Source organism: Biomphalaria glabrata, chromosome 5 (assembly GCF_947242115.1).
Source record: "Biomphalaria glabrata chromosome 5, xgBioGlab47.1, whole genome shotgun sequence".
Lineage (NCBI taxonomy): Eukaryota > Metazoa > Mollusca > Gastropoda > Planorbidae > Biomphalaria > Biomphalaria glabrata.
Window position 1 is genome coordinate 43,067,967 of NC_074715.1, and position 20,646 is coordinate 43,088,612.

At 39.4% G+C, this 20,646-nt stretch overlaps 1 protein-coding gene across 4 annotated transcripts; it reads left to right on the forward strand.

Moving 5' to 3' along the window:
* The first annotated feature begins 896 nt into the window (after window positions 1-896).
* LOC106055461 (uncharacterized) lies at window positions 897-17,611 on the forward strand. 4 transcript variants are annotated; one of them, XM_056031076.1, is made up of 12 exons: window positions 897-1,203; window positions 1,342-1,431; window positions 3,173-3,436; window positions 5,295-5,347; window positions 6,269-6,316; window positions 9,082-9,193; window positions 9,436-9,601; window positions 9,711-9,785; window positions 10,442-11,411; window positions 12,370-12,560; window positions 13,332-13,436; window positions 17,127-17,609. In XM_056031076.1, exons 3-12 carry the CDS (start codon window positions 3,363-3,365, stop codon window positions 17,232-17,234), a joined length of 1,902 nt encoding a protein of 633 aa, XP_055887051.1. In that variant the 5' UTR covers window positions 897-1,203; window positions 1,342-1,431; window positions 3,173-3,362; the 3' UTR covers window positions 17,235-17,609. The 4 variants fall into 4 exon arrangements, with proteins under 4 accessions (XP_055887051.1, XP_055887050.1, XP_055887053.1 ...); XM_056031075.1 differs by lacking the exons at window positions 897-1,203; window positions 1,342-1,431 and adding an exon at window positions 2,430-2,587; XM_056031077.1 differs by lacking the exons at window positions 897-1,203; window positions 1,342-1,431 and adding an exon at window positions 2,617-2,871.
* The last annotated feature ends 3,035 nt before the right edge of the window (window positions 17,612-20,646 follow it).

The following is a 20,646-nucleotide window of genomic DNA, read 5'->3' on the forward strand; positions in this document are numbered from 1 at the left end:
CTTCATCAAATTCACGGAATCAAAAAGTCGAAAAGCGGAGGAGAAAATCGTCTCAGAGAAATGTGCGAGTCCTGAACTCCAGAGATTGAAGTAGTGGACACGCCCCAGAAAGTTATTTGTCACATGGAGTGCATTTTAATGGAAGAAGTCTTGACAAGATCAAAGCGTCAGTTGAAACTCTCGTGGAAAATAAAGGATTCTACAGGGGGCAGTACTCTGCCAATGAAGAGAGGGAGATAACAATAAGCATGGAAAGACACACACACACACAAAGAAAGGACATGAGATGCCAAGGTTGACGTGAAAGTGATTACGAGTAGTGCCAGGTAGATTTACACGCATTGAGTAGAACAATAAATAAGTCAACAGACTTGTCACATACTGCTCAACAGACTGCTCAACAGACTTACCAACATACATTTCAAAGACTATTCAACAGACTGGCCAATAGACTTTTCGCAAACTAGTCAACAGATTTGTAAAAGGCTGGTCATTAGTCTTATTGGTTCAGCCCTTGGGATAAATGAAATTATAGAAACTTGATTGCTTTGATTTTTGTTGTTAGTAAAACCCTTATTATTTCCTCTAGGTCAACAGTCAGGTCCATGAACTTGTCAAAGACTTTTCGACAGACAGGTCAACAGAATGCCAGGCTTTAAGAAACTGTAGACTACTTAGCCCTTGTCATAAAGCGCTTAACTCAAACACCAAAAAGGCTTCGTTTAGATTTCTGAAAGATTGACCAACAAAACCAACGGCATATTTGGATTAAGCGAGTTTACTTCAGCCACAGAAGAGCTACATTGACATTGTGGTATCCATGGAGACAACCAAACATTGAATTCAATCCTACACTGTCACATTCTTAAAAGCCAGAAGTTTCCTGATTTGATCCTAAAGAGTCGTCAAGATTTCTTCCCATTTCGGTAGGTCGGGAAAGCGAAAACTAGCGACATTTATTGTTAGAGAAATGTTGAACACAAGGACAGGTGTGGAGAAAGAAGGAGAAAGTCCATGAACTCGATACAGACTGAGGTTAGTCTAGGTGTGGAGAAAGAAGGAGAAAGTCCATGAACTTGATACAGACTGATGTTAGTCTAGGTGTGGAGAAAGAAGGAGAAAGTCCATGAACTTGATACAGACTGAGGTTAGTCTAGGTGTGGAGAAAGAAGGAGAAAGTCCATGAACTTGATACAGACTGAGGTTAGTCTAGGTGTGGAAATGACTACACTTCTGTAAATCTATTTGTGGGGTCTTTGCCTTCATCTAGTACAAATTTGATAAAATCTTTTGAGGCTATTTTGATTGTTTTTCTTTACAAAACGATTTCTTTTGTTTCAGGGTTATAGGATCAATTTTTAGAAATCTTGATTCAATGAAAGATCTACATTTAGCAATGTACAGTCTTTTTACCTTCCGAGTCGTAGACCTGTAAGTAATGTAATCTAGTCTTTGTATTTATGTGTGCGTGTGTGTGTGTGTAGGTGCGTCTCTAACAGACACCGAGACACATCTCAATAACAGCCCACTGGTTCAGTCCCATGATAAGGTGTCGAGCAAACAAAAGCTGTCCATTGTTTGTACAAAAGCTATCCATTGTTTGTACACGGGTTCAAACGGAAGATATCTGCCGAATGGAAAGATCTCATTTGAGCGTTCACCATGGATTCATTGTGGACAAATAGATTTGACATCTATGTTACTGCTCTGAAGTTAAATTTATGGATCACTCTAAGAACAGATCTAGAGATTTTAAAAAATTCCAGATTATTTCTGTAAATACAATTTCCTTTCTTTCTCTCTCTTTTATCTTCTCCCTTTTTTTCCATTCTCAATTTTCCCTCTTAATATCTCTAATTTTCCGTTGTCACTATTTCATTTCCTCTTTCTCTTTAACTCCCTCTCTATCCTTTTTATTTCATTCTTCCTCGCTCTATCATTTTCCTCTCTCTCTCTCTCTCTCTCTCTCTCTCTCTCTCTCTCTCTCTCTCTCGTTTTCTTTTCTCTCTTTCTCATTTTCGCTCTCTTTCTCACTTTCTCATGTTCTTCTCTTTCTCTCTCACGCTATCTCCTCTCTTTATTTTTCTCTTATTTTCTACTTATTTCTCTCGTATCCCTCTCCTTCTCTCTACTTCCTCTCTGTAACACTGTGTCTCTTCTCTGTCACTTTTTCCTTTCTACTATCCCGACTTACTCCCCTTGCCAGCACATACATGATCGCCAACGGATAATAAATTAATATGTTGTTGACCTTAAGTCGTATCATTTCTAAGGGCTTCCTTTATCCACCAAGTCTGTGTGTGTGTGTGTGTTGCCCCCTACCAGACATTCTCGTATTGTTCTGTTGAAAGAACTATTAACGCCTGATTGTCTCCCACTATTTTACCTGGCAGTGCATGGTGGGAAGGGAGACATTGTACTGCCAGTCACGCGCCAGTGGGGAAAGAAATTTATTGGTTCAGCCCTTGGGATCAATGAAATTATAGAAACTTGATTGCTTTGATTTTTTGTTGTTAGTAAAACCCTTAATATTTCTTCTAGATGTAGTCCAAGTGTTAGGTTGGGCTACTAAATATGTCACGAGAAGGTGAGAGTCATGTCACTTTAAAGGATTATTATTTTTCTCTGAATTCGCTGTGGATATAAGCCAGGATATTCGTAAACGACTTGCAATACCAACGTAAAGAATGTGTGTTCTTATGGTGGGATGAAAAGTGTCCGTAGATTTGACGTCATTGTTTGTAGAAGAGAGATATTGGCTGAGTCTAAAAATGTTGCTTTAGTGTTCTACGTTGCTATCGGAACGTGACATAGATCTAGACCTTACATTGCAGCCTTATCAGCCATGAATGGACCCTTCGATCTAAACAGGTTGAGAATAGCTGTTCTAGAAAACTGTCAGGCACAAGAGAGGATCATATAATGCACTGAATATTTCGATGTCTAAAATACAGATTTGAACTGATGCATTATATTGTCTATTGAGTGTTTTTTTTTTTATTTTCGTTGTTGTTGTAATTGTGTTTTTTTTTCATTGCTATTTGAAAATAGGGTTCGAATCTACCAGCTGTCACTCTTCATTTTTTTCTTTTTAAAATTAAATTCTCTTACATTATTTTGTTTATTAAAGTGTAACGAGAATAACTATTCCTTGGTTTCCTACACTTGCCAGATTTTTCAAGTCCTAAAACATAGAACTACTATGGTGGCTACTTAGAGATCAACATAAACAATCAGAATGACATAAAATGACACACTAAATGTTGACGGTCAAGATGACAACGCTTACTTGGCACTGATGCTCTATGACTAAGCCTACACAACATTTTGTTCCTGGATAGCCTGAAGAGTAAAACCAAGTGATGGCTGCTCGACGCTCTACAGAGTCAAGAATGTTAAAAGCCGAAAATAAACTCAAACAAATTCTACCTTTGAAGTAAGTAGGTCGATAGGATCAGAAATAGATACAATTGTCTAGTTGCTTTTGTATAGCTCAGCTTTCACGCTTATAGCACTCTCGTTGCGCTATGATCTAACCTCGTTTGTAGACCAGTGGGGGGGAGGGGGTATCTGGGAGAAGGTTTCCGTGCTGCCATAGGCTCTCTGCGAACACTACTCAGCTGTGTCGTGATTCGAACTCGTGCCCCCTTGGTAGGTAACCAAGTGGTGTTTGCCTTTCAGCCAAATAACCCACCAAAATAAAAATTATTATTATATTTTTTTTTATCAAATCGTAACAAAATTACGGATACGGATGAAATTATGAAGAATTTACAGAATCGTTGGCCTCTTTCAGTCGTAGAACGACTACGGTTCATCTCGAACACTATTTCATGTGGCTGTGGAGCCTTATTTTGGAGAGACATTCCCGTCCACAAATATCGCAGGTTTAGGTGGCTCTCCCTTTGGTGGTAGAGGAGCTGAACATTCTTCGCACGGCACGCTTTTCTTCCAGAGCTGAGGCCCATGTTTTTTTCAATGTCCATAGCTTTCTTGGTCACTGTCTCTCTCCAACTAGTGCGGTCTAAGGCTATGTCTTCCGAATGGTCAGTATCAATGTTCAATTTACAGATTATCCTTCTTGTAAGTATGTAGGCATCACCTTCATCTATCTCTTAATCTGTTGGACCGTTTTGGTACCTCACATGAACTATTCACCTTTTTTTCTCCATTCCTCTCTGTCGCCTTGACTAGAATCTCTATCAGTGACATGCCCGTCTATTATTTAATGTTGTCTTCCAATCACCGTATCTGTCTGCATCTTCTTCATTTTCCTAGTAAAGTTCCTGCAGGAAGATCTTTGCGAGCCCTGAGGATCTTGTGATATGGCCATTAAGTTCAAGTCTGCGTTTTTATTTGCTTGTTGTTGTTTTTTTTACTTGTTTGTTGCTGTTATTTTTTACAGTGGTCAGCAAATCGTTGTGGGGCCCTGTTGCCATAATGACCCTGTTTTGAATTTCCTAATTTATGACCAGGTCTTTGTAAATGATACCTAGGATCCTTCTATAGCATCTCGATTACATGTAGGCCAATATATTTTCATTCAAAAGATGAATATAATATTTGTCTTTTTTTTAAAGTCTATTTAAAACACAAAAAAACGAGCTCATTTAACGCTAATTCATTATAGAAATTTGTGCTTTAAAAAAATAGGTCGCCAGGTTTGAATTGTTTGCTGTATTAGTAGCTAATTTAGATTGAAGTACAGGGAAAATAAATTAGTTGCGATCAATAACAATAACTAAAATCAGAGGCAGCCCTTGAAGGGTTTGAGGGGTCTCGCGATCTGGAGATTCTTACGATCAGCGTATCCTACAAATATTTTAGTCATCTGTGCTTTAATATACGTATCAATTCACTAAAGACTGAAATTAAGAGTAGGGGCTTTATTGGAAAACACTTCTCCTACATAAGGAATTTTACTTACCATTTTTTAAATTCTAACCATCATCTATACCTATTACATAGAACGATCTTAGCATTAGAATACTCGGCAGATATACGGGTAAGTCCCTGCATAGGACGTTTGCCCAAGGCCCCACGCACTTCTAGAGCCGCCTCTGATAAAATAATGAAGACTGTTTTATTTATTTCTATATTTAGGAACTTGTATTACAAAGGTTCGGAACTCTTGCCAATTAGTTAATGTAAGCAGTTTCATCAAAGGTGTTTAATTCTTGTTGCCCTAAAGCTCTATTTGACTACATTGTGTGTTGTTGAGAGTATACTATTTGATCATTGATATTAATATATTTATATTTTAATCTTGAAACTTTATATTTGGTTCTAATTAGAAAACCAGAATGGATTGTGGGATGGAATTCATCAAATATTCACGAAGATACAGGTAAGTTTAGAATATATTTATGCCTTCACATTTCCAACAGATACTTCCGCAATCATGTTGCATAAACAGTTTTGCAAATATTATATTTTTTGATGTTTGAAAAAATAACTCCAACTCAAGATGTATAGACATCATCTAATTATGTACGTCTGTGGTCGAAAACATCTACAAATAGCGTTGTTTCATTATTAGAAAGTTGTGCAATATTGTTGGCACTCTAAAAATGAAAAGTCATCCGATCTTAAGCTAGGCACTGACTTTTGAAAGTTGGGACCTTAAACTCACGCTGCACCCCCCATTGTTGCGAATCGCGTGAGAACCGATTAGATTCCCTCCCTTTTTATATCGTAGTGTTAAGCTACTTGGTACTGGGGGGGGGGGGGGTCATTGCCGAATTCCTGAATTCTGAGCTAGAGAAATTCATTGTTTAGACAGACGAGTAGGGCTGAGAATAGATGTACGTAACGCCCTTTAAAAAAATCGAAAGTCGGGTTTTGACTAACTAAAGATTTGTTAGATAACATTAGTCCAAAAATAAAAAGAATAAGAGAAAATTCGCACTTGATACCGCGTGAGCTATTAAACCTAACCATCTCTGTTACAATACCAATTGAACTAATTGAAGTCCGTTGTTGACTCGGCTTCTTTTGAGTTTTGGTTTATTCGAAGCCCCCATTTTTTTTCTGTCGACACGTGACATGTGAATGCAAAGCCTTAGTATTATTAGCTTCTTCTATTGTTCTCGGCCTGGCGATTCCTTACCAACATGAGACGATTGCTGTATTGTATAGAAGGTCGCTGCATTTATACAATGAGAACTTGCTATAAACATTAGTTATGTTCAAAACGAACGTCTATAGAATTATATTAAGTAAGATTAATGTCAATATAAGGTTGATGATTATGTCTGTTTTACAACAGATATTGTGACATGGATGTCTGGAGACACACAGCAGACTAAACATGGCAGTAAGTCTAATTGGCAATAATTCTGGTTGGCAGTTAGTCTGGTTGGCAGTAAGTCTGGTTGGCAGTAAGTCTGGTTGGCAGTAATTCTGGTGGCAGTAAGTCTGGTTGGCAGTAAGTCTGGTTGGCAGTTAGTCTGGTTGGCAGTAATTCTGGTGGCAGTAAGTCTGGTTGGCAGTAATTCTGGTGGCAGTAAGTCTGGTTGGCAGTTAGTCTGGTTGGCAGTAATTCTGGTGGCAGTAAGACTGGTTGGCAGTTAGTCTGGTTGGCAATAAGTCTGGTTGGCAGTTAGTCTGGTTGGCAGTAATTCTGGTGGCAGTAAGTCTGGTTGGCAGTTAGTCTGGTTGGCAGTAATTCTGGTGGCAGTAAGACTGGTTGGCAGTTAGTCTGGTTGGCAATAAGTCTGGTTGGCAGTTAGTCTGGTTGGCAATAAGTCTGGTTGGCAGTTAGTCTGGTTGGCAGTAAGTCTGGTTGGCTATAATTCTGGTTGGCAGTTAGTCTGGTTGGCAGTTAGTCTGGTTAGCAGTAAGTTTGGTTTACATGGCATGATAATATTCTAAAAACTCTTTTTTTAAATTGATCGAAAATTGTTACCTCTTGAATGTTAAGTATACATATTTTATTTAAGTTTGTATATTTTCTTAGTTTGTTGAAGTCCCCACACATAGACAACCGCAAAGTCTGCACTGCCTTAAGTCCGGCCCTGATGTTAAGCTATTGAAATTGAAAACTTCTACTATGTTAGTTGGCAACATTTATACTGTGGGCTTTCTCGAGGTTAAAAAAAATAACAATATATTTTAATTAAATTAATAGGTAATCAAACATTATTCCAATATTTATGAATGGGAGAGTCGGCATATGCCTATATGTATTGGGAAAAAAATACAAATATGTAAACTAGCATGGTAGTTAAATTAGTTGTTTTTCTAAAAGAAAATGTCGTTGGTTTTAGTTATTACGTCAGCGCATGCCAACTAATATATTCTTCTTTTTAATTGTCATACCAGTTGAGTCTAAGACTCCTGGAACTCTAGACCTATGGAAGCTTGCCTCCATCTTTCTTTCTGAACAAACTTAACAAACTTCTGTCCGGGAAAAATTCAAGCAGAAGTAAATTATTACATCCCTATTACAAATGGCTCATATCTCAAGGCGCTCGGACTATAAGCGAGGTCAATGCCCGAGCGCACCGGGGTCCCCCATATTTCTTCTCCAACTACTATATAAAACATCCCTTTCAACCTTTGAAACTAACATTGTAGTCACGTAGTTGAATATGTGGGTAATGTTCTCTTTGTTATCATAGTCTTTTTCTTTTTAGCGGCCCCCGAAAGGGGAAAAGACGCTATTAGTTTTGTGCGAAATGTCTGACCGTCTGTCCGTCCGTCCCGTTTAGATCTCGTAAACTAGAAAAGATATTGAAAATCCGACATCAAAATATTTTAGACCATTCAAAGTTCTGATGCAACGGCTACTTTTTTTTTTTTCTGAAAGCGAAAAATCTAATTTTTAAAATCAGTTATGCAAGCAGTTTTTTAAAGAGAAAAAGCTAATTAGTATGCATTATAAGTTAGACCTAATTTTAAATGAATAGTGATCTTATAAACTTCATTTTTATGAACATTTTTTTTATTGCGAAATTTTTTTTTATTTTTTTTTGAGGATTCGATTAAGAGATTGAGCCTTTTCAAAACAATTAGATCAATTATAAGACATCAGTTAGGCCAAGGGAGGCGCGGTGGCTGAGCGGTAAAGCGCTTGGCTTCCGAACTGGGGATCCGGGTTCAAATCCTGGTGAAGACTGGGATTTTCAACTTTGGAATCTTTGGGCGCCTCTGAGTCCACTCAGCTCTAATGGGTACCTGACATTAGTTGGGGAAAAGTATAGGCGGTTGGTCGTTGTGCTGGCTACATGACACCCTCGCTAATCGTAGGCCACAAAAACAGATGAACTTTACATCATCTGTCCTATAGACCACAAGGTCTAAAATGGGAACTAGTTAGGCCAGGTTCACATCTAACTTTACATTCACTTTCACCTATCCTTTGATCTGCGGGACCGTTGGGGCACTACACAAGATTGGCAAAAAACAAACACCATTAGGGCAGTTGTTTGAGACAATCATCTATAAAAAAGCTAATAAGATCCTCGAAATAAAGAATCACCCTTTGTGTCAGGATTTTGTGATTTTACCATCACAAAAGAGATACAAGACACCAATAGCAAAGACAAACAGACACAAACACTCTTTTGTTTTTTGTTTGGTGTAATGCACAAATTGTAAGACAAATTTCCTTACGGATAATAAAGATTATTATTATTATTATTATTATTATTATTATTAAACTTCTTTCTCCATTCTTATCTCTCATTTGTCTTTGATATAATTTCATTTGCATGTTATTTCTGAAAATATTGAAGCCTGCCTGGGTGGACCTTTTCGGGGGCCGATTTTGAGTTTGTGTTTCCACACAAACTGTCTTTTGTAACCTTGTTTCTCTTTGTTTTGTTGCATCTTTTCTTGATCTCTTTGTTTGTTGTGATGTAGGCCTATGTTCGGATTGCTCTCTTCGTGTAGTTGTTCTCTTGTGTTGCTTTTTTTTTTTCTATTTGTTTTCGTTGTTGGTATTGTTCTCTTTGTTTTGTTGCTCATATATTTTTACACTGATAACATTTCCCATTATTCCAACAATGTTGAAAGATACATCTTTAAAAAAAATATGATTTTGTTCACCGCTCAAAGCCTCTACCATTTGTGTTGCAGGGCGAAACACTAGTACTGAATCAGGGGACAAATACAGACAAGTCTTCAGTTGGTGCTCCGGTCATGAGGATCAGGAAATATTTAGACGTCACAGTCTACATGATCGCTACACGTGAGTCCATGTTTTTTGTGCGACAACATAGTAGCCTATACTAGAATTGGGGGGGGGGGGGGGCGCGGTGAGTTTAGAATACGATGGAGCTCACACATCTAAATTAAATGAATTGTTATAGTATATAATTTCATTAGTTGTTTTATTATTATATTAGTTGTTTTTATTATTAATTATCTGTTTTAGTTTTAATTTTTATTTTAATTGAAGCGTTTCGCTTAATTGAGTGTTTGTGTTATCAGAAGAGCATCTATAAACCAAACGAATTCAACGGAGACCAAATCACATTTACCTGAGTGGCCGGCATTGGCAGACGACAGTCAGCGGAGGTCACTGGATAGTATGATTAAGTCTCTCAAACCTGAAGAACTGCACCTGATATCTCACTTAAAGACACCACAAACTAAAGTATCGTGTTATATCTATTTCTTAAATAAATAACTTTATTTATTATAATCTGCTACTTGTGGATACGCTAAAAAATGACGAATTTTTATTATTTTCTTGTTAAAACTAGAATACAGCCTGTTCAGACAATGCCTTGAAACTTCAAAACATGGAAGGAAAGTCCACTGCAAAACAAACCTGTCAGGTAAGACCTTCAGAGAAAAGTTATGACGAAGAATTTAGTCCAACATAAAAACTAAGCCACAACAAAACATTATAACAATAAAAAAAAAAACAACTAAATATAACTTTGCACTACATCCTTACATAAGAAAATGCTTGGGAACAAAAAAAGTTCCTCTGTCTGTTTGATAAATGACGCAAACAAATAATTTGTCACGTGGTTCGGTTGGTCAGTTTATTAACCGTTGAATGACGAAGATTATTCTTTTTCAAAGAGTGACTCTCTTCTGGTTTAGTGGACATATTTTGAATAAGATTTGTGTTTTAACACATGCACTTTCTTTATTTGTTTATGTAACGATTAAGGAATGAATTTTTGAATCGGCTTCATCCAAAATTCACAAACACATAAAATGTATTGTTTTTGACAGTGGCATAGCTAGGGATTTACGGACCCGGGAGGCTTGACCTCTGCATTTTGACATTCGACATTGTGACATGAGATAATGTTGTGATATTTAATGTAAAAACACATTTCGGACACTCATTTAGGGGGGTCCCCTCAAGTAAGGGGCCCGGGGGGGGGGGGAATTTGCAAATGTGGACTCCCCCACCTTAGCTACGTCACTTGTTTTTGATAGATCTCATATTTATTTATTTTTAATTTTGTGTTATCAGTTGAGACCAGAAAGTCAAGATAATGACTTCGAGCCAAAATCAGTACGGGTTCATCAGGCGTCGGACACAACTCCTGTTACATTAGCGTCTTTGTCCCAGACGTCGATGGAAAACCACCAGTCTACGTCAAGGGGACATCATCACAAACTGAGACACTCGGGGGATATGTCCTTGACAGACAACTTGCATTCAGATTTGTCATTTAGCCGAAACATATCGGCATTAACGCCAGGAGACAACTCTACAATCAAGTTGACGTACACTAAAAAAGAGACAAACTTGTTCGAGCCACGTGATAAAGGAGCAGACGAAGTGAACTCTAACGATTCCCGCCAACCTCTAAATGAAAAATCAAAGCTGACAGAAATCAGCTTACAGCAAATCTCTCCCAGCTATCTAGGCCTCCACCAGATTACGCATTTAACTCCTCACTACCAGTCAACGGATAGTTTACCAAGCAATTCAACCAACAAACCTCATCGGACGTTGTCCAAATCTTCCGAGGACAAAGAGATTCGGCCCAGATTGCTCGTCTTAAAGAAAATTTCTATCCAAGACAGCTCTGGGTCTCATGATGAATCAGGGGAAACAAGTCATTCAAACCGCGCGTCTTTTTTGAGTCCGTTGAAACTCTCTAAGCCAAAAAAAGACTCCAAGATGTCATCCAATGTCTTGGTGTATCAGAACGACCTCCTCAAAAGTGACAAACTAGACATTCATCTAGACTTGCCTTGGATTCAAGATCAAAAAGACAAAGGGCGCAATTCTAAGAGCAAGAGTCCAAAGAAATTTCTCAACATCTTTAATTCTTCTTTTCTGAAGCCATTTAGTCTACCAGATGTTAACTCAGACAAGGCTCAGAACCTCGACGATCATGACACGAAGACTGAAGCAGCATCAGTTCATGGCAAAAGATGTTTCTCGGATGTTTCAGTTGTTAACCCTACACGTCCAGTGCTTCAGTATCTGGGTACGTTCTTTTCCGTGCTCAAATCTCATTGTTGTAGTATTACTATTATTATTGTTAGAAACGAACGAGTATTCATTCTCTGGCTCTGCCAAGGTCGAGTTTCTTTAAAGACAAATCAAATTTATTGTAGTCGCTTTATCAGTTTCCACTGAGAAGTTTTCTGCTGATGTGGCAGGTCTGCAGCAGTACCGCCCTCTGACAGGAACGAGAATCTTCTTAGGAATGTTAAGGGCGTTGAAGGTATCTGTGAGGTCTGTTGTTATTATCCCCTCGGTTTATATAACAATGGGGTATATTGTTATTTATTATTATTAATGTCAAAAAAGCTTAGAAATATTCAATCCCAAATCACAGACTGATTCTCTTCTCTCCCTCTCTAGTTAATCGACTGAAGCGCGAGTTGGCGGAGACTGTTTCAGTAAGACAAAAAATAACTTTTTACTAAAATATATATATTATTTTTTTTATTAAATCTGCGTACAAATATTTCCCTGTACGACTTTTTATTTTTTTATTTTTACTGTGTTCCAACTATTTAGATCAATCATTAAGTTAAACATGGTGGCTGAGTCTGAGATGCTATCGAGCTTGTCTGTCGCAGTGTGTAACTTTGTTGCCAATTCTAATGGAGTTTTTCTCAAATCTGCTTCAACTATTTTTAATAGTTTTTTTATAGCCCAATTTTCATGCTTACAACATGCTCAGTACGCTATGGTCCAATCTCTTGTGGATCAAGTGGGAGGAGGGAGTATCTGGGAGAAGGTTTTCCGTGCTGCCTTTAGGCGCTCAGTAAACATAACTCTGCTCGAGTCGGGTGTCGAACCTCGAGCCCCCTTGATAGGCAGACAAGCCTGGATGGAGCGTACTTAGCCTTTCGACCAAATATTTAAACATATTTAAACTGATATTAGAGACTGTCCATTATAGAAAATGTATTTTTGTTTTGATTCATGGACAGGGCAACAAATACGTCAGAATGCGGACTCGCCGATGCATCTTACCCATCAGAAATTATTGGATGGACATGGAGAAGTTGCCATGGCGACTGCTAGCTGTGAAGATCTCTGTTCTCTTTCACTTCTCAAGCTTTTTGGGCACGAGTCCAGGTGTACATCCAGTGTGTCAGTCCCTGTGGTGCCCGAGCTTAGTGTAAGTATTTGGAATGTTTAAAATGTAATTAATTTAATGTTTTAAGTATTTTCCGTGAGGCCTGAATAAGTGTTCCGTGAGCGTCTGGGATAATTAATTATTAGGCCACTACGTGAATTAATCTCTCTAAAAAAATAAGCAAAGTGTTCCACTAGATAGGCCTACTAGAAATGTGCGAAGTGTTCCCTTAAGGAAAAGGTTTGGGAAACGCTGACCTATGTAATGACAATAGATGTATATTAAGATTGTTAACAAGTGAATCCCATAACAAAAAAAAAACTGGAAGAATATAGTTAGAGTACATTGTCATGCTGCACATGCGAATAGCCAAAATATTAAAACAACGAGAACCCAACTTTACCCAACACAAGGCATCAAGCGTGTACCCTACGTTTAATTCAAAGAGGATACCTGGCTGCTTTAGGTAAACCGTTTCTTGTTCTACTAGCACTTGGGAACTTGAGAAAACATTAAGAGCTCTTAGAATATTAAAGCCGTCTGAGTTTTTGAGTTATGAAACAAACAAAAAGTGTTTTCATTATTTCTTTCAGTATCTCATTTTGCTTTGAGTTCATTTAAGCTGCTTAATGTGTAATCTTTAAGTCTTGACAAAATTTAGCTACAAGTATAAAGTACAAAGATTTTTTCTCTAAGACATAATTAGGCCTAATTGTTTCACTAATACTGTTAAAAAACAAAAGAAGGTTAAAGGTCGGTTGACAAAACTTTATTGAGGCCGACGTGAACTCTTTGTCTTTGATTTTGTTTCAGATTCCAAGAGGTCAAGGTTTCAGACCATACAATTCCATTTCTCCGTTACAGCGCGCCAAAAATATTTCCTTCCGTCGACTTCATGGTTTTGTGGCCCATTTACCGGTAAGTTTGAACAGGAAGTGACGTTAGAGGCGTTGATGACGACAGATTGTAAAATTTACTAGCTGGCTGATGACCTGGATGTTTCTCATTACGGCTTCGCGACAAGTGGTTGACAGAAAACTGGTTCAACGGCAATTAGCTCACCGAAAATGATTCACAATTGGCTGAACAAAAAATGGTTTACACTTGACTTACCAAAAAAACTGGTTCGCTATTGACTCACCAAAAATGGTTAGCGCAAGTAGGCCTAATGGCTCACTGACATTTTGCTCCTGGACAGTGGACCTCATTCACCAAAACAAACGGTCACGTGATAATATTGTAAAACAACGAAAAGAAAACTGTCACGTGATAACCATTGTTGATTAAAATTAGATCGTAATTTGTATAGAAGAGATAGAGAATCGTGTGGCTCTATGTTGTTTGTTTACTATTGGTGAATGAGTTCCATTGGTTAGTCGGAGGATACATGATATTAACAGATAATGATACCAATCGCTGTCATTTATGTTTTGAACTGACACATATAAACACGTTGATAGTATGGGCTAATGACTACAACTAATTACCGGTAGTTTAAACTCATCAAAGTCGAAAAATCAGGGAGAAATTTATATCCCAAATGTTTAGCTGAAAGAGACGTAGACAGGAAATATAGAACTGATGGCTCAGGAAATATAGGACTGATTGCTCAGGAAATATAGGACTGATTGCTCAGGAAATATAGGACTGATTGCTCAGGAAATATAGGACTGATGGCTCAGGAAATATAGGACTGATTGCTCAGGAAATATAGGACTGATTGCTCAGGAAATATAGGACTGATTGCTCAGGAAATATAGGACTGATTGCTCAGGAAATATAGGACTGATTGCTCAGGAAATATAGGACTGATTGCTCAGGAAATATAGGACTGATTGCTCAGGAAATATAGGACTGATGGCTCAGGAAATATAGGACTGATGGCTCAGGAAATATAGGACTGATGGCTCAGGAAATATAGGACTGATGGCTCAGGAAATATAGGACTGATGGCTCAGGAAATATAGGACTGATTGCTCAGGAAATATAGGACTGATTGCTCAGGAAATATAGGACTGATTGCTCAGGAAATATAGGACTGATTGCTCAGGAAATATAGGACTGATTGCTCAGTAAATATAGAACTGATTGCTCAGTAAATATAGAACTGATGGCTCAGGAAATATAGGACTGATTGCTCAGTAAATATAGAACTGATGGCTCAGGAAATATAGGACTGATTGCTCAGGAAATATAGGACTGATTGCTCAGGAAATATAGGACTGATTGCTCAGGAAATATAGGACTGATTGCTCAGTAAATATAGAACTGATGGCTCAGGAAATATAGGACTGATTGCTCAGGAAATATAGGACTGATTGCTCAGGAAATATAGGACTGATTGCTCAGGAAATATAGGACTGATTGCTCAGGAAATATAGGACTGATTGCTCAGGAAATATAGGACTGATTGCTCAGGAAATACTTCTTTCTTTAAAGATACCAAACAGCAATGTTTAGTCGACAAAAACGTTTATTGCCTTGAACTAGATCTATCATTAGTATCATCCTCAAAGCGCCGATTGTCAAATACTGAACAATGTTTGCTAAGGGTGACAATACAATTCAATGAATATGTCTTCGAAAGATGCATTATCAAACTTGGATTGAATCCGATTCTATTATCTCATTATCTCGCCAGCTACTGAAAATTTGTATGTCAACTCTGGGACTATCACTTTTACTTCATCGACATACACAATGCAAATACTAATACTAATACAGATGTGAGACATGAGGAAAAAAAAAAAGACCACCTTAGTACACCCCCCCCCCCCCGCCTTTCCCACAGTTTTCTTGTCACTATACCCTCCTCCCACCTTTAAATGTTGATGATAGCTGCTGGAAGAAAATGTTCAACCAAAATAAACAACGCACTAACAAAACGTGATGAATGAATTTCGTTGTGCGATTCTTTAATCATTTGTTAGACCTTCTATTTGTTTCACTCCAACATATTGGCGACATGGATGGCATTAAAACTCACTAGGACATATTGGCGACATGGATGGCATTAAAACTCACTAGGGCATATTGGCGACATGGATGGCATTAAAATCCACTAGGACATATTGGCGACATGGATGGCATTGAAACTCACTAGGACATATTGGCGACATGGATGGCATTAAAACTCACTAGGGCATATTGGCGACATGGATGGCATTAAAACTCACTAGGGCATATTGGCGACATGGATGGCATTAAAACTCACTAGGACATATTGGCGACATGGATGGCATTAAAACCCACTAGGGCATATTGGCGACATGGATGGCATTAAAACCCACTAGGACATATTGGCGACATGGATGGCATTAAAACCCACTAGGACATATTGGCGACATGGATGGCATTGAAACTCACTAGGACATATTGGCGACATGGATGGCATTAAAACTCACTCGGACATATTGGCGACATGGATGGCATTAAAATCCACTAGGACATATTGGCGACATGGATGGCATTAAAACCCACTAGGACATATTGGCGACATGGATGGCATTAAAACCCACTAGGACAAATTGGCGACATGGATGGCATTAAAATCCACTAGGGCATATTGGCGACATGGATGGCATTAAAACCCACTAGGGCATATTGGCGACATGGATGGCATTAAAACTCACTAGGACATATTGGCGACATGGATGGCATTAAAACCCACTAGGGCATATTGGCGACATGGATGGCATTAAAACCCACTAGGACATATTGGCGACATGGATGGCATTAAAACCCACTAGGACATATTGGCGACATGGATGGCATTGAAACTCACTAGGACATATTGGCGACATGGATGGCATTGAAACTCACTAGGACATATTGGCGACATGGATGGCATTAAAATCCACTAGGACATATTGGCGACATGGATGGCATTAAAACCCACTAGGACATATTGGCGACATGGATGGCATTAAAATCCACTAGGACATATTGGCGACATGGATGGCATTAAAACCCACTAGGGCATATTGGCGACATGGATGGCATTAAAACTCACTAGGACATATTGGCGACATGGATGGCATTAAAACCCACTAGGGCATATTGGCGACATGGATGGCATTAAAACCCACTAGGACATATTGGCGACATGGATGGCATTAAAACTCACTAGGACATATTGGCGACATGGATGGCATTAAAACTCACTAGGACATATTGGCGACATGGATGGCATTAAAATCCACTAGGACATATTGGCGACATGGATGGCATTAAAATCCACTAGGACATATTGGCGACATGGATGGCATTAAAATCCACTAGGACAAGTACAAGTTGATTTGACACGTTCTTATAGTGCCCACTCACCTTCACCTTCACCTACTGGACCGTTGGGGCACCACACAAGATTTGTCGACCATCTTTCTCCATTCTTCTCTGTCTTTTGCCTTCGATAGAGCCTCTTTCAGTGGCAGGCCCATCCTTTCTTTTATTTTGTCTTCCCATCGTTTTCCCTGTCTGCCTCTTCTTTTTCCTGGTACTGTTCCCTGAAGGAAGATCTTTCCTAGTCCCGAAGGTCATTGACTTGTTTTAGTTTGCATTTTTTTTTTACAATAGAGCGCATTAGATTTGACATTTATTCTATTTCAGGATGGCGCCCAAACATTCAAAGTTACTGCCCCACGTCTACCAGCGACAAGAATTGACCGCCTGGAGACAGCCAAGAAACTGGACCAGCTAGATACCTCACTAACGTAATTGTTGCTTCAAGATTGTTTGTACTACGCTATTGATGTTTATTCAAATTAAAAGAACTAAATGAAATGTTGAGATCCATAGATTGGAGACACTGTTTGAGTTTCATGTTTGTTTCCCACTGTCAGAACAGCTCAAAGGTCTGCGTTTGGATTGGGGCGACAGTGAAGGATTTAGTCTGTCATTTTTTTTACTATTTAATTTTTTTTTTGTATTCTCTACTAAAGAGATGAACCAAAAAAAAAATCTTTAAAATGAATTGAGAATAATAAAAGATAAAAGGATTTTAAGTATAAATAAGCTCTATTGTCGATGTGTTTTTGCCTTTGTTAGATGCACCAGATTGGTATCGACAGCACACAAATAAATAACCTTACAACTTTTTTTTTAAGTTGCGTTATTGAAGCGTTTTCCTGCATTCTGAGCTGCAAAACTGCATTCTCCTGGCGCCTACAGCATACTATTTCCTATAGTTAAAAAAAATAAATTAAACAAGAATGGGATAGGATGATATTGAAGCATTCTCCTGGATTCCGAGCTGCAGAGATGCATTTTTCTGGGTCTAGAGCGCATTTTTGTTTTCATCCTAGGAAAGAAACGCTGGTCAAATAAAGAAAAAGGTAGCACTGGATGATATTATAATCCGTAGCAAGGTACCCATGGACGCGTGTTCAAGAGATGATAGTAAGCCCTTTCCTGTAAGTTGAGTGTCACAGGAACCACATGAAGCCAAATATAAATATGAGGCATGGTGGCTGTGGCTCCTATAAGTTTGGTCCTAAGCTATAGAAGTATATTAGGATCAATCATTTAAAACTACTAAAATTAGAACGCTCAGCATTCTAGTTTTACAGTGGATATGTTAAATAAAGATTGAATAATAAATTGAAAGGCCTTGGCCTACATTTGTGCACAGACTGCAGCAGACGTGACCTACATTTTTAATGAGATAGATAGATAGTTAGATAGATAGATAGATAGATAGATAGATAGATAGATAGATAGATAGATAGATAGATAGATAGATAGATAGATAGATAGATAGATAGATAGATAGATAGATATTTATTACATTAACAAAGAAGCAAATAAAAGTTGACACTCCTCTGTTGTTCTCCAGAGAAACATTGATCAATACCTCATTATACTGTTCAGGGTTAAACCAACAAAGGGAAACAAGTTGTAAAGTTGTAAAGTTGTAAAGCTGACTTTGAAACCAGGAAGTGTCTATCTAATGTTGTTCAATTGACACGGAGAAAAGTCTGTTCATTGAATCAAACGGGAGACAACAGTCATTACACCAAACAGCTGAGTTCTTTGCCAAGTCTTTTTTCTGGGGAAGGGGTGGGGTGGGTAGGTAGATCTTACTGCCTTGCACCCAATGGCATTGACATGAAGGAGGGAAGAAACTAAGATAAATTGAAACAAAGAAAAAAATGTTAATTAGGTTCTTACCATTAAAACTGTCTCTGACGTAGATATGGAGATAGAACAAAGTGGAATATGTTGTGAGGTCAGGGTCTAATCCCAAAAAGCTTGCTTTGTCTGAAGCGAGACCAATCGTCATAGAAAGCCTGAAGCTGTGGGCATTTTAGACCAATAGCTCATTGCCTCGTCATAGATATGAAAGACGTATCAACGAGCGATTGCTGTCCACTTCCCACATGCTGTGACGTTGAGGGCCAGTGTTGAGGCCTTCTGTCACGATGGCTGTCCATTTCCCACATGCTGTGACGTTGAGGGCCAGTGTTGAGGCCTTCTGTCACGAATGCTCTGGTCTGAAGACACAAGAGGCACAAATGATCGAAGCTTCCATTTTAGAGGCTATTTTACAATCTAGATCTAGACCTAACGAAATGACCATTGTCACTTAGTGGTTCGCACTATTCAAGCCTAACTTAGGGTCACAGTGTTCCAGGTAGAAGAAACAACCAATCGTTTTCGTTTGTTCGTTATGTCTGTCCAATGAACTGTGGCCTCCTTCAGTCACGAAGCTGTCCAATGAACTGTGGCCTCCTTCAGTCACGAAGCTGTCCAATGAACTGTGGCCTCCTTCAGTCACGAAGCTGTCCAATGAACTGTGGCCTCCTTCAGTCACGAAGCTGTCCAATGAACTGTGGCCTCCTTCAGTCACGAAGCTGTCCAATGAACTGTGGCCTCCATCAGTCACGAAGCTGTCCAATGAACTGTGGCCTCCTTCAGTCACGAAGCTGTCCAATGAACTGTGGCCTCCTTCAGTCACGAAGCTGTCCAATGAACTGTGGCCTCCTTCAGTCACGAAGCTGTCCAATGAACTGTGGCCTCCATCAGTCACGAAGCTGTCCAATGAACTGTGGCCTCCTTCAGTCACGAAGCTGTCCAATGAACTGTGGCCTCCTTCAGTCACGAAGCTGTCCAATGAACTGTGGCCTCCTTCAGTCACGAAGCTGTCCAATGAACTGTGGCCTCCTTCAGTCACGAAGCTGTCCAATGAACTGTGGCCTCCTTCAGTCACGAAGCTGTCCAATGAACTGTGGCCTCCTTCAGTCACGAAGCTGTCCAATGAACTGTGGCCTCCTTCAGTCACGAAGCTGTCCAATGAACTGTGGCCTCCATCAGTCACGAAGCTGTCCAATGAACTGTGGCCTCCATCAGTCAGGAAGCTGTCCAATGAACTGTGGCCTCCTTCAGTCACGAAGCTGTCCAATGAACCGTGGCCTCCTTCAGTCACGAAGCTGTCCAATGAACCGTGGCCTCCTTCAGTCACGAAGCTGTCCAATGAACTGTGGCCTCCTTCAGTCACGAAGCTGTCCAATGAACTGTGGCCTCCATCAGTCACGAAGCTGTCCAATGAACTGTGGCCTCCTTCAGTCACGAAGCTGTCCAATGAACTGTGGCCTCCTTCAGTCACGAAGCTGTCCAATGAACTGTGGCCTCCTTCAGTCACGAAGCTGTCCAATGAACTGTGGCCTCCTTCAGTCACGAAGCTGTCCAATGAACTGTGGCCTCCTTCAGTCACGAAGCTGTCCAATGAACTGTGGCCTCCATCAGTCACGAAGCTGTCCAATGAACTGTGGCCTCCTTCAGTCACGAAGCTGTCCAATGAACTGTGGCCTCCATCAGTCACGAAGCTGTCCAATGAACTGTGGCCTCCATCAGTCACGAAGCTGTCCAATGAACTGTGGCCTCCTTCAGTCACGAAGCTGTCCAATGAACTGTGGCCTCCTTCAGTCACGAAGCTGTCCAATGAACTGTGGCCTCCATCAGTCACGAAGCTGTCCAATGAACTGTGGCCTCCTTCAGTCACGAAGCTGTCCAATGAACTGTGGCCTCCTTCAGTCACGAAGCTGTCCAATGAACTGTGGCCTCCTTCAGTCACGAAGCTGTCCAATGAACTGTGGCCTCCTTCAGTCACGAAGCTGTCCAATGAACTGTG

What these genes read in the sequence shown, in the direction of transcription:
- LOC106055461 (XM_056031076.1), top strand. Translation starts at nt 3,363, where the DNA reads ATGGCTGCTCGACGCTCTACAGAGTCAAGAATGTTAAAAGCCGAAAAT. An exon ending in AGTCTACATGATCGCTACAC is followed by an intron (nt 9,194 to 9,435) that starts GTGAGTCCATGT and finishes TTGTGTTATCAG; the next exon opens with AAGAGCATCTATAAACCAAA. An exon ending in CTGCAAAACAAACCTGTCAG is followed by an intron (nt 9,786 to 10,441) that starts GTAAGACCTTCA and finishes TTGTGTTATCAG; the next exon opens with TTGAGACCAGAAAGTCAAGA.